The sequence below is a fragment of the Sturnira hondurensis genome, unplaced genomic scaffold (assembly GCF_014824575.4).
Source record: "Sturnira hondurensis isolate 20B ecotype Veracruz unplaced genomic scaffold, ASM1482457v3 Scaffold0025092, whole genome shotgun sequence".
In the NCBI taxonomy this organism is placed as follows: Eukaryota; Metazoa; Chordata; class Mammalia; order Chiroptera; family Phyllostomidae; genus Sturnira; species Sturnira hondurensis.
Window position 1 is genome coordinate 106,464 of NW_028097723.1, and position 14,128 is coordinate 120,591.

The 14,128-nt window shown below is 45.8% G+C and overlaps 1 gene segment (V, D, J or C); it reads right to left on the reverse strand.

Annotated features, from left to right (window-relative positions):
* Positions 1-467: 467 nt before the first annotated feature.
* Positions 468-13,566, reverse strand: LOC118982168 (immunoglobulin heavy variable 3-23-like). The segment is given in 3 exon segments: positions 468-505; positions 13,054-13,352; positions 13,455-13,566. Coding segments are annotated over 3 exon segments (357 nt in total).
* Positions 13,567-14,128: the final 562 nt, after the last annotated feature.

Genomic DNA, 14,128 nt, shown 5'->3' on the forward strand with positions numbered 1-14,128 from the left:
GACAAAGAACTGAGAGTGAGGGATTGGTGCAAACACATAGGGTTGAGGTGACATCTGTTATGGAGATGACACCACTGTTCTGGAAATACTGGAAGGCTGCTGTGAGGTTCACAGGGCACAGGCCAGTATGGCCAGAATGAAGGAAAGGGAGGTGGATGCCCAGAGAGAGCATGGAGAACGCCTCCTCCAGGGAGCAGCACATCTGAGCCTCAGGGGACACATGTGCTCTAAAACCCACTCATGCCCCCTTCCCCAATGTGGAGGAGGAAAACTGAGCCCCTCACCAAGGCTATGCTCAGCCCAGTTATTTGTGTCCTGAACTGGCCCAGAGGGCCTCAGACTGCACATGTCTTACCCTGCTCACCTGTCCCTGTGATGTTGCTCTGAGATGCATTTCAGGTGACACCTGTGTGTCTGTGTCCCAGGTTTCCAGGAGCTTTGGAGAGCATGAAACACAGAGAAGTGGAACCTGTTGAAGGTCTTGTCATTTTTGTCACTGCCTTGCCTGGTGAGCTCAGAGGGATACATTAGCTACTGGCTGAGGGGGCACTGTAAAGTGAAAATTCATGGTAACAACGTGTCTTCTGAGAAGGGGCCATCCATTCTGGGCGGCAGGACCCTGTGTGTGGTGAGCATCATGGAGGATGTGGGTCCCCACTATCAATCATCCTGGCATCCCCGTGATGTAGATAGAGAGTGATGACCCTAATGACATGCCACCCACATTGCATCTCCCTCAAAGAGACACTCCGGCCCTTATAATTCCCTGCCCCCTAAAGACATGCCTTACCTTCTGCCCTATACCCCATACATATACCTCAGAAACTGTTCTCGTTTCAGGGACCTTGTGGCTCAGAATTCTGACCTAGGCTGCCCGTCTTCCCAAAATCCATTTTCCTGGAAATACTCATGGGACAGGCACACTCTTTCTGAGGTTCTTGCCCCAAAATGAGCTCATAGAAGTGACCTTGCATACCAACTTGCTGCAGCAGTCCGGACTCCATTCCAACCCTGCAGGGTCAGAAGGCAACGCCTCTCCTGGAAAACATGTGCACACCTGTCATTAGTGTTGGTATGACATTTGTGGTAAAATACACACTAACAAACAACATGCCCATCAATTTTAAATGGACACAATGACATTAAGTATAGTCACACTGCTATGTAACCATTATCACCTTCCAAATTCAGAAATGCTCACTTTCTTATTCTGACTCAGTGCCCGTTGAATAATAACTCCCCACTTCATTCCCTCACCCCAGCTTCCTCACATTCTGGATTTTGTCTCCATGCCATTGACCCTACATCTCTCACAGACATGAAAGCACACAGCCATTGTGATTCTGAGAGTGGCAAATGATAAGGGTCTGAGCAGTAAATGAGTTTGTTTCCCAAAGTTTTGTAGCCCTTTAGCTAACAGACCCTGACCCAGAATAAGCTCTCATAGTACAGTGCAAGCAGGGGACAAGTTTCCTTATTTTGGCCACCAGAAGAAAGATGTCTCTCAATGCCAGAGATTTGTGAAAAGGAAAGTTTTTTAAAGCTATACAGACAAAAAATTAGTGACACAATGTCCTCATTAAAATATCAAAGTCCTTTTGGGTACCCACAGATGCCCACAGAGCTTTCTTCTCCTTCTGCCCTAATTTGGGGTACTGTAACTCAGGAAAAGAAGAACACTTCCATGTTTTAGGCCACTGACACCATCAGCTGTGTTGCCATCCAGGCAGAATCTCCAATTAAACCAAAGCCAGGAGGCACCCTCTCATGGCCTACTGGCAAAGAGTTCTTTCACCTTTCTTCCAGGAAAAGTCTCTCCTTCTTCCCGGGCCACTTGGCGAAAAGGAGCACCCCAAAGCCACGTGGTCCTCTTCTACCAGAGCTGCACGTGTCTGCACTCTGGCCAAAACCACATAGTTCTCCCTGCAAAGCTTTGGAGAGGGTAGGGTTGCCGCTCTGGCAAAGCCTAGTGGCAATTCTTTGCTAAAGCCACATGGTGGTTCCCTGTACTAAAGCTGCTGGGGTCCCCACTCTGGCAAAATCTTGTGGCTATATCCCCTTCACATGGCTGCAAGGGTTCCCACTCTGCCAGAGGTGTGTGGCTTTCTCTCCTCTTACATAGCTGCAGGGGTCCCCACCCTGGCAAAGCCACATGGCTCCCCCAATGGCTGCTGAGTCTGGGTTTTAAATCCCCTCCTTAGTTCTCCTCTTCAGCCCATTTCCAATTTCTCCTACAATGAGCTACACTTGCCAGCACTCCTGTATTATTCCAAGTTTACTGGGCTGTCATCATGAGTCTGGCCAGGTATGGCCCCATGTCATAGAGCCAATCATCTCCAAGCTCTCATGCAGGCACCGTAACCTGGGAGACTTCCTCCCAGTTACTTTTTGTGGGAGAAGTTCCTTTCTATCCCCCTGGCTCAGAGCATGGCCACAGCTATTTAACATATCTATGGAACCAGTTAAAGGTTATAGATATGTTAAATGGCCATGCCAGAGCTTAGCTGCAAAGTGTTTGCTGTACAGAGCAACTCTCAATGGCCCTGCTCAATTTGTCCCTTCCCCCAACTCACACGTATAGGGGGGAAAGAGGTGAGGATATATTAATGTTCCCTGGACACCTTGAGTTCTGGACCTCATTCCAAATAACTTTGTGGGACCCCCCTCTCAGCTGTACTCTGTAACACTCATAGTTCTTTGTATGTTATCTATTGTTTGATCCTTACTGCCTGAGAATGATTGATGAGCTTTACCTGTATTCCTGTGCAAATTGAATCCAATAAAAACCTATTCAGGAAAAGGCTCTTGGCCCTTCTCCTTTGAGAGATTGGCCACCTTGCCTCCCAAAGCAGATCATGTCTTGGTAGACTTATTCTCATCGGTGGGGGCTGGGGCTGAGGGCTTCGAATGGAGCCTGCCCCAACAGGAAACATGTTTTGATATCTCATTTCCATTTCTGTCAAACCAGGACTATGAAGATGATATGGAACTCAATAACTCCATCTGATGTGTTTCCTTTTTGTTTGTTGTTAGATTTGGTAAAGTGTGTCCCTCGATGTGAGAAAATTTAGTGCATTTGTTCATGTGGTGCTGTGTCTACATTGAATTTCTCTCACAGCCACTGAAAAGTGGCACCTGATGAAGGTCTGTGAAGCACAGAGAAAAACGAGTATGTATTCCTGCCAGGACCCATTCACAGCCTCCTTGGGCCACAGGACACATTCTGACCCATCCATGGTGAGCAATGCAGGTCATTCCCCAAGGGCATCAGTCCCAGGGCCAGATGCCATCTCTGTGACTGGGAGACAGGACAGAGGTTGATGACATTTGGCTCCACCATGAACACAAGAGGAATATATACACTTTCAGCCCATCACTCCTTTTCACAAGCTCCCTGTGACATTTTGACACAAGGCCCCATACCCTGCGACTGCTTCAACAGGGCTCCAGGAAGTTTCACTGATGGCTCCTGTGTCCTAAGAGTTTCTTCCAATAACACTTGTCAGACCCTACTCAATGTGCCCCTTACATCTCTCACAATTTCTGCAGGCTCAGGCTCCATATGGTTATCTCTGTGGTAACCCAGTTTTCAATGCTGTCTTCCTGACCTATGGCCTGGGCACTGGGGTATGTGTGTCTACCAGGAGAAAGTACCCATAATTCAGCTGACCGATCCGATTCACTCTTAAGTTATGATGCAGTATTTTATAACATTCACTGTGTGGTGGTCTTTCCTACAAGAGCCTGTCCATCCATGTAAAAATGCCAGCTGTAATCCATATACTTTTTGGTGGTGATTTGGGAGATGTTAAGAAACCAGTACTCATATGACAACAGGGAACAACAGGGCCCAATGTTCTGCAGGGTCAACCATGGAGGAAGACATCTCCATGATAAATAACATGATGAGCAGCTCCTTGCACTCATCAAGTGTCACAATCCCAGTGTAAATTATTGCATTTTAATACACAGCCATGCTGGACATGGCTGTCCATAAGGAAGTGCTTGTATTTCTATCCCAACATTTTATGTATAGTTTAGGTTCCATATTACTTTATATTCTTCAGTCATAGGGGACATTTTATGCCAAATACTCTACATATAATTGTCTTTACCAGAAATTCCTGCACCCCCATATTGGGGAATTTCTGTTTAAAAATACCAGCACTTTCCAAAGATGGACTTATTGACTTCCCTCGCATACCCCGGTCTCCATCAGTGAAAATTGTAGATACATCTTCAGTCATGGTCAAGTGTGAATATTAGTGACCAAACACACAGATGAAGGCATCAGGCATGAGAATTCATACAACACTTCTTGTTACTCAGGCTTCTTTTCAAAGGCAGTCTTCTCTAGGGTTGCTCATGGAGGATCTGTGTGACTTCCCACACAAGCTCTGTGTTCTCAAAATCCAGCAGCCCAATTGTGGGGGAGCTCCACCTGCAGATCTTCCCCATGCTGATGTAGGTGAGAATAATTCTACCAAGAAAGGATTGGCTTGAGGAGGAAGGCTGACCAATCTCTCAGAGGAGAAATGTGGCTTTGCCTCTCTTTCAATGGGTTTTTATTTAGTTTAGCTTGCACAGGAATGCATATCAAAGATCCCCATTTCTGAGATCATGGGGATCTTTTGGCATCAGTGTCTGGTTGACTGGGTAATGTCAATAAGCTGTAAAACCTTGGAAAACAAACTTTTTTTTGTGCTTGGGCCCTTAACATTTAAATTGAGGACATTTCTAGCAAAGCAGGTTTCATAGGACTTTATGCATTCTTTCTCAGGCCCTACTGTCCCCAACCAGGAACTGCCAGTTCCATCACAGGGCTGCAACCCACATCAGCATTGTTTCATGCCAGAATTAAGCAGGGGAAGCAAAGCATCCAAGAGATTAGGAGACTTTTTACAGATCATATGAGGACTCAGACTAAGGTAAAGCCGAGGATGAGGTTGTTTGTCCCTCCTCCATAATCCCCTAAACCTTTCCCTGATTGCCCCTTCATTATGATGCTTGCCTTAGGTTGTCTTTCCCTTGAGGAATCTTACAGGTCATTGGCTAACTAGTCATCCACCTGGGGACAAGCAGGGTGAAGTAAAGCAGGCAGAGGCACAGCCTCTGCCGGGAAGATTAGTTTTGTGTCCTTGGTGGCTTATGGTCCAAGGTCCCTTAGCCATGGGGACCTTTCACCTGTCAGTGGGGTTATAGCCTCTGAAAGCAGGAAGGGATGTTCCCAACACCCAACAGGCACTGGTTTCTTACTTAGTTCAAGGGCAAAACAGGGGAATCTGTTTTGTTTTCACTGTTTGGTGAATGTCACTGGTGGCGCTTTGTAGGAGATCATTGAGAAAGTTCCCAATTCTGCAGAATAGTGGACCTGTTCTGCATTTATCCAGCATGTGTCACTTCTCTGTGCCACCACTTCTTTTAAGTCACTGCTTATTTATCTTCTATGTTGTACATATTATTGGCATGTATTATTACACTTGGGACTTCCATCAAGCATCCTTCTAATAAACATTACAGAAATCTGATGAATGATACATCTCCATCGTTTCAACACATGGATGTCACAAATGTTGCCCCATGAAAGAAAATTATCATTGCTCTGGCTGGCGTAGCTCAGTGGATTGAGCGCGGGCCTGCAAACCAGAGGATCACGGTTCGATTCCCAGTCAGGGCACATGCCTGGGTTGCAGGCCAGTTCCCAGCAGGGGCCAGTTCCCAGCAGGGGATGCAGGAGAAGCAACCATCCATTGAAGTTTATCTCCCTCTCTCCTTTCCTTCCCCTCTAAAGATAAATAAATAAAATATTTTAAAAAAAGAAAATTATCATTGGTTATTGTCCAAGATCAGAAAAAGAAAAAGTCTTTGCTAAGATCAATCATATTGTGTTCTGAGTGCCCCCTGGTGTATTTGGTTCTCCCTGCTGCCTGGCCCTCCTGTCTCCCACAAGGAGACTTGTGTCTGGGCTCACACAGACTTCCCCTCACTGTGTTTCTCCCACAGTAATACATGGCTGAGTCTTCATCTCTCAGGCTGTTAATTTTCTGATAGAGCTCATTTTTGGAATTGTCTCTGGAGATGATGAATTGACCCTTCACAGAGTTGGGGAAGTATGTGCTACCACTACTACTACTAATGCATGAGATACACTCCAGCCCCTTCCCTGGAGCCTGGTGGACACAGCTTATCCAGTAGCAACTGAAGATGAATCCAGAGGCTTCCCAGGAGAGTCTCAGAGACTCCCCAGGTTTCACCAAGCCTCCCTCAGATTCCAACAGCTGCACCTCACACTGGACACCTGGAAACACAAAGATGTCAGGTCAGGAAACTGTCACAGATTCATTGATTTTCTAAGTTATATCCACTTATATACTCAGTGTCTGTGGTTCTCCATAAATTACCTCTTAAAATTGCAACAATGAAAACCCAGCTGAGCCCAAACTTCAAGGTGAGTGGTCTGTGTTCTTTCCTGAGCAGGGACTGGGAAAACCTGGTAATCCCAGGCTGGGCTCTTGTCCCAGAGCTGCAGTGTCAGGGCAGGGCTGTTTTTTCCATGAGAAGAAGGGCCTTATTCACATGTCCTCCTGCTATATGGGGAGCTCCGCGTTTGGACTGTGACATGAAGAGCATATTCCATAGTGTGACCTGTCCCAGGGAACAGGTCTGTTGACAATTACTCCCAAGTTTCATACAGTTTGGTTCAGTTTATTGGAGTGTCATCCTGTAACTGAAAGTGGCAGCTTAGATGCCAGGTCTGCGTGTGTATGACTGGGAATTTACAGCGAGCAATCTCTCTCTCTCTCTCTCTCTCTCTCTCTCTCTCTCTCTCTCCTGCACTGTATCCCTTCCTTGCTCTCTAAAAGAAATGGAAAATTGCCCTGTGTTGAAGAAAACAATAATAATATGAAAAATAAAATGATTTATTCATTTATCTAGTCCTGTGCCCTCCCTAGTCAGTGTATGATCTGCCCCAGGAGATGGGCAGATGACCTAGGAGAGTACATTGTCATAAGTGGAGATGGATTTGGAATGGGGGATGACTTAGAGAACCACCAATACTGTACTCACCAAGATATTTCCACCCTCACTGATAGAGAAGTTTCATGTTCATTATACAGGGAGTTCCATCTGACCCTTTCTCAACCAAAATGATAGGAGTATGAACTAAGAACAGAGTGTGACCATAGAGCACACTCTTCCAGTGTGGGAGCAGGTGGAGCATCTGTGTGGATCACTGGGAGATATTAGTGTGAACTCTACAGGATGCAGTCTGTGCCCCCAGTTCATGATCCTCCAGTGCAGTCCTGAATGTGCAGCACCCTCCCTGCCTCATTTTTGGTTTTATTTTCTAAACTTTGTGACAAAACCAGGTTCAAGCATTGAGGGCACAGAACAAACTCAGTCATGACTAGATATTCTTAGGTGAAGATGGAGGTAGAGATTGTCATCGACTAAGTATGTTAAAAATATACATATTTTGTTGTGGCAAACCTTGATGCCAACCAATAATCTAAATTAGAGAATAAATGATAATATAATTGATATAAAGAGCATTATTTTTCTTCATCTATGGATTACAGAGTGAATAAATCATTTAAATAACCCCCTCTTACTGCAGCTAGTGGGTCTGACATTCTATGAAACTAGAGAGACATAGGGGTTTAGGCTTATTTTCACCATATGGGTCTATGGCTTTGTGGATTGTGACATGGTTCTAATCAGGAATGCAACAGACAGGTTCATCTGTCATTAACCATAAGTAAATTTTATAGGGCTTGTCTCCTTCCTCTTTTACATCTGTTTCATATCTGCACATGACCCTTCAGAATGCTGTCAGCTTCTCCACACAAGCTGGGCATCACCTGGGCATGAAGGCACATGCTGTGTGGGTCAATGTGCTGAACGGGGTGCAGATGCCACCAGGTACATGGGTGGTGGGATTAAGGAGGCCAAGACCCAACATTTCCAGGGCTCTGCTTCTTTATGTGTTCATTTTCATCCACATGTAGCCAGTTCATGTTGGGTTATGTCAATTTCTTCAAAAATGGACTCAGCCACCTAGTTTAAGAGATTACATTGGCTAAAAACCTCATTTTTTTCTATAAGATGGTTCTAGTAATGGTTAGTTTTCTTTAACTTCATTTGAGACAAATTTGTCAGGTTGTGTTGTGACAAGCCATGTCTTTTGTGGTAACAGACCTCAGCTTCAGGAACAGCTGGATCAGGGACATGCCCCTGGGCTATGATTCTGCTCTGTAAGGAATGTTGGGGTGTGCCTTTGTGCACTCTGTCCTAACATCTCCTCTCTGGGACTCACCAATCCTGAGCCTGACTCATGCAGATCACCCGGGACAGGACACCTGGAGACAAGGAGGACTTTGAGTAAGAGACACCTCACCTTTAAGCCTCTTTACAGGTATTGTCTTAGACCCTCTGAAAGTGGTGTATGTAAAGGAGAAGATCCCAAAGAAATGTGTATCCATGACACTCTCTTGTCCTTAGAGTCACACCCACCAGACAGAGAGGGAAACACAGGCTTCCTGGTGGCCTGTACTCTCCCTGGGGCCTGGTTCTCCTTGTCATTTAGGAAAGTCCTTTTTCTATTGGCTGTGGGACATTCAGAACAGAGATTAAATTATAAGTGTATGCACACAGCACACAACATACAGTCCCAAACACATGTCCCAACAAGATAACATGTGTGTGTGCACTAACTCACACTCTCCCACACAACTTCAAGGACCTCAGGAAGGAAGTATGTCCCCAGGTTCTTGGGGTGAAGCTGAGACCCAGACCATCAGGGAACCAGGATGGATTAATCCAAAGAGTCAGGACACCCAGGTTCCTGCTGCTGGGACTGATGAGTATTCCCTCATAAGACAGCACTCTGCAGATATGATTAAGTTAGGGGTGACTGAGTTAAGGTGATGACGAAGGTTTGACATCCTGAATTCCCAGTTGGGACATACATGAAATCATGTGTCCTTTTCAAAAGGAAACTAAATCAGAGTAACAATACAGTGATTATTGAAACTTATGTTCAAGTGCATTTCCATACCCACCAAGTAAATGAGGGGAAGGAGAGTAACGTGTGGCAGGGAGGACAGATACCTGAGGAGTGGAGATGAGGAGGGATGATCACAACCCCTGTAAGGTGATGGGGGCCTCTCAGAAGGAAGGAGACCTGTGAGGACATTGTGTGCATGATGTGGCACAGAGAGCCTGAACTCAGCAAAAAGGGAACTGGACAGGGCTGGAATCCTGATTTGAGACAGGTTTCCAACCACAGGGAATACAAGAGCACTCAGGGAGGTTCATTGCCAAGGAGGAAAATTGTCATACAGGAGAGTGGTGAAGGAAAGATCCTGGGCAAAGGGTGGAATCTCATTTGCAAACAGATGGCATCACTTCTTCCTTTGCTGTCTGCAATGAGATTGCAGGAAACCAGAGCCACAAAGAAGGGAAAAGTGTTCCTGGATGCAATTGAGAGATTTCAGAGGAATTCTCTGCTCCCAAGATAAAGGCCCCTCCAGATAAAGGGTCCCCACCAGATCCACACCTGCTCCTGGGTTGGGTCTCTGTGGTGGAACAGATCTGAGCACAGTCTAGTGTCCCAAGTGCCCCCTAGTGGCCCTATCACCCCCTGCAGCTCAGCCCTCCTGTCTTCCCCAAAGTAGTTCATGTCTGGGCTCACACTGACTTTGACACTGTGAGTCTTTCACACAGTACTACAGGGCCGTGTCCTGGGCTCTGAGGCTTCTCATCTCCATGTAGGCTGTGTTCACAGAATTGTCTGCTGTCATGGTGACTCTGCCCTGGAACTTCTGTTCATAGATTTTGCCACTGTTGTCATGGATTAACCACCTCCCTTCCCTCACACCATTGTCCCAGGGCCTGTCATGACCAGTTCATATAGTAGCTGATGAAGGTGCATCCAGAAGCCTTGCAGGAGACCATCACTGAAGTCCCTGGCTTCCTCACTTCAGCATCAGACTTCACCAGCTGCACCTGGGAGTGGTCACCTGTGGAGAGGAGACAATGAATGTAAATGAAGGTAAATACCCCTCAGCTGTCCCAGGTCCCCTCCTTAACTTAGGTACTGAAGAGCCTCTTACCTGTAGCCACTTCCACCAGAAAGAAGGCTCTCCAGCTCAAATCCATGGTGAGGGGCTGTGCCATCAGGACTTCTGTAGGGGAGGATGTGGACTGTGGCTGTCGCTGTGGCTCTCAGGCCACAGACTGACCCATACTTAATCTAGACTACCTCTCCTCACTTTTATATTCATGAGGCAGAGTATTTCATAGCTGACAACTTGACCCTACTTGAGAGGAGATAGAGGACACAGGGACCATGCTCAGAAGGAATCAGAGAGTCTAAATGCTAATCCATGATGTAAGGTATGTCTCCCCTCACAAGTCCCTGAGCTCTGTGCAGACCTAACCCCTCCCACTGAGAAACAGGCCCCCACAGGACCTCGTTGAGATCCCACCTTTAAGTGACACAGAGACAATCTCTACTGGTTCTTGGTTTTAATGCCTGAATGTCTTATTCCTGGGTCAATGTATCTTCAAAATGCTGTATGTAGTTTGTCAATAAATCCATCACTGTCCCTAGCTACTTAAAATTCACCTACAAATATGTCTTAGAAATACCTGCATTGGCTGTGGTTCTTTATCCTTATCAAGTTTGGTAAACAGGATATTTAAAGTTACCTGTTGTCCAACTCTTACTTTATATATTTTTATGAACAGGAAGGCCCATCCCTCAGAAGAAATCCCTCTCCAGATACCTCTGAACCTGCTACTGTGGCAAGAGCCAGGATTTGTTCATCCCCTGTGACTTCTGCTGCCCAACACATGCCCTGAAAAGGAAGGTCCCATCTCAGCTCACAGGGCATGGGCGACTGAGAAATATATATATGCTGTGTATGAAGAAGATGCTGCAATATGCCAAATGTGTCAAAAGAGTTTTGTGAAATTTCATCATGGACATTTTTATCTGAATGATGTTCCATGGTCAAGTAGACCAGTTGAAGTTGATAGTGATCAAATTGACACATTAAATGAGAGCAATCAGCCCTGGCTGGTGTTGCTCAGTGGATTGAGCATGGGCCTGCAAACCACATGATCGGGGTTTGACTCCCAGTTAGGGCACATGCCTGGGTTGCGGGCCAGTTCCCAGCAGGAGACTCATGAGAGGCAAACATACATTGATGTTTCTCTCCTTCTCTCCTTCCCTTCCCCTCTAAAGATAAATAAATAAAAAATTTTAAAAAAGATAAATAAATAAAATCTTTTTTTAAGATTTTATTTCTTTAATCTACCTTTAGAGGGGAAGGAGAGAGGGAGAGAAACATCAATGTATGGTTGCCTTTTGTGTGTCCCCTGCTGGTCGTTAGCCTGCAAGGAACTGGCCTGCAACCCAGGCATGTGCCCTGACTGGGAATCGAACCGGGATCATCTTGTTCGCAGGCCCGTGCTCAATCCACTGAGCTACGCCAGCCAGGGCCAAATAAAATCGTTTTAAAAATGAGTACAATCAGTTTTACACCACACAGGTGATAAAATTATTGGTGAAAATGAAAAAAGAAGACATTTTGGCCAAGCTACCAATTTGAAAATCAACCCATCATATTCACCGAGCCATAAAAATATTTCTATTTGTGACAACATGGATGGATGCACAAAGTATCATGCTGAGTGAAGTTAGTGTGACAGATACAGAGAAATACACCACCATCTCGCTGATATGTGAAATCTAAAGAACAAAATAGATAAGCAAGCAGAACAAAAACAAACACATAGACCTTGAGAACAGAGTAAGGATTTCTAGAGGGGAGGAAGTTTGGGAGCCTGGGTGAAAAAGGTAAAGGGATTAAGAAGTAAAAATCAACAGTTATAGATTAAGCACAAGGATGTAAAGTACTGCATAGTCAATAACACTGTAAATACTGTGTGTGGTGCCAGGTGGGGGCACTGGGTCAATAGGGACATCACATCACACATTGGGTAAATGTCTGACCACTTTGCTGTAAACTAGAAACTCATATAAAATAATATGTAGAATGCCAACAGAAATTGAAAAGGAGAAATAGAAATGTATCCCTAATTCTATGAGGCTATATCCAGCACATGGGTCAGAGTGTGACAGAAAGGAGAAGTGGCTGAATTCAGGTCTGTGCTTACACGTGTCATCATTATTGGGAAAATTCAGAAAAAGTTCTCAGCTTTTTACAGACTCCAGTTGAGAACCACAGCCTGGTATTAATCGTTGGTGGATCACAACTCAGTAAACAACCTGGGGACTGCAAATCAGTACTTAGTACAATAAGCTTACTTGCTGAAGGGCCAGTCCTGTTCCTCCTAGAGATATCAACTCTACATGATATATGCTCCATGTTCCCTTGGGGTGTATGTTGTCCTCAGCCTAGACACCCACAGAAAGCTCTGTGTGTCCCTCTGCCTCTGTGTGGTGTCACCTCCACTTGGGGCTGTGAGAATGATGTCAAGGCAATGAGTGCCATCTCTGGGGGCCTTTGTTCTCTGGTGTTCACTTCCTACAATTCTGATGCCTGCCATCAAACAGGCACAGGTCCTGCTTCGGACCAGCTTGGACACTGAGCTGTGTGGAGATGGGATGGCTGTTTGGTCCAGCAGAGCCTCTGGTTGGATTCAGCTGACTTTGGTCAGAAGGTTTGATGATTCATTGATGTTTCATTATTATAAGGGAAAACCAATGCATGTGTCTCTCTGACTTTGGAGCATGTGAGAGGGTTATACTCCTATGACAACAAGCCTCTGTAACTCAGATACTGAAGAGGTCAGCACAGAGCCATGGAGGGAGGGAGGCTCACAGAGGAAAACTGCTGTGTGGAGAGCTAACCCCACACCTGCCAGGAAACCAGCTCTTAATTCCATCTGAAGCTGCTCCCTGAACTCAGTGTGCCCTGATCGCCCCCTGGTGTCCAGAGTGTCTTCTGCATTCCATCCTTCTTGTCTCCAGGGAGGTTTGTGTCTGGGCTCACACTGACTTTCTCTCACTGTGTCTCTCACACAGTAATACATGGCTGTGTCCTCGACTCTCAGGTTGTTCATTTGCAGGTAGAGTGTGTTCTTGCCATTGTCTCTGGAGATGGTGAATCGGCCCTTCACAGAGTTGGCGTAGTATGTGCTACCACCATCACTACTAATTGCTGAGATCCACTCCAGCCCCTTCCCTGGAGTCTGGTGGACCCAGTGCATAGCATAGTCACTGAAGGTGAATCCAAAAGCCAGGCAGGAGAGTTTGAGGGAACCCCCAGGCTTCACCAAGCCTCCCCCAGACTCCACCAGCTGCACTTCACACTGGACACCTGCAAACACAAAGATGACAGGTCAGAAAATTGTCTCCCTCCGCTGTTTCTCTCAGTCATGTACATCCACACATTCAGTGTCTTTCATTCTCCATAAAGTACCTCTTAAAAGAGCAACTAGGAAAATCCAGCTGAGCCCAAACTCCATGGTGAGTGGTCTGTATTCTATCCTGAGTAGGGACAAGGAGCACGTGGGAATCCTGGGCTCGGCTCCAGTTCCAGAGCTGCAGGGTCAGCGCTGGGCTGCTTTTCATGAGCAGAGGAGCCCTATTTGCATGTCTTCTTGCTATATATGGAGCTCTGCTGTTGGGCACCATCATGAAGTACAAGGTCCCAGAGTGTGACATGTCCAAGGGTCTAGATGGTGCATGACCAAGGAGAGTAAATTCTCACAAAATAGAGGGATTTAAAATGAGTTATGCCTTTGAAATTCACCACTGATGAACTCACCAAGAGGATTCAATGTTCACGAGTAAAGGGAGAATTAAAAAAGCAGGAATTTTTTGTTCAGTCACAGGAAGATACAATTGACCCTGTTTCCCCTACAAAGCAATCAGAGTAAGAACAAAGAACAGAGTGTGGCCCTAGAGCACATGGACTCAGTGTTTCAGGAGGTGGAGCATCTGTGTGGATCATTGGAGACAGAAATGTGAACTCTACAGAGAAGCAGACTGTGCCCCCAGGTCATGTTCATACAACAGAGTTGTATGAAGCAGCCTCACTGCCTCATTTTGTTTTTATTCTCTAGACTCTACAGTAAATCCAGATTCAAATAT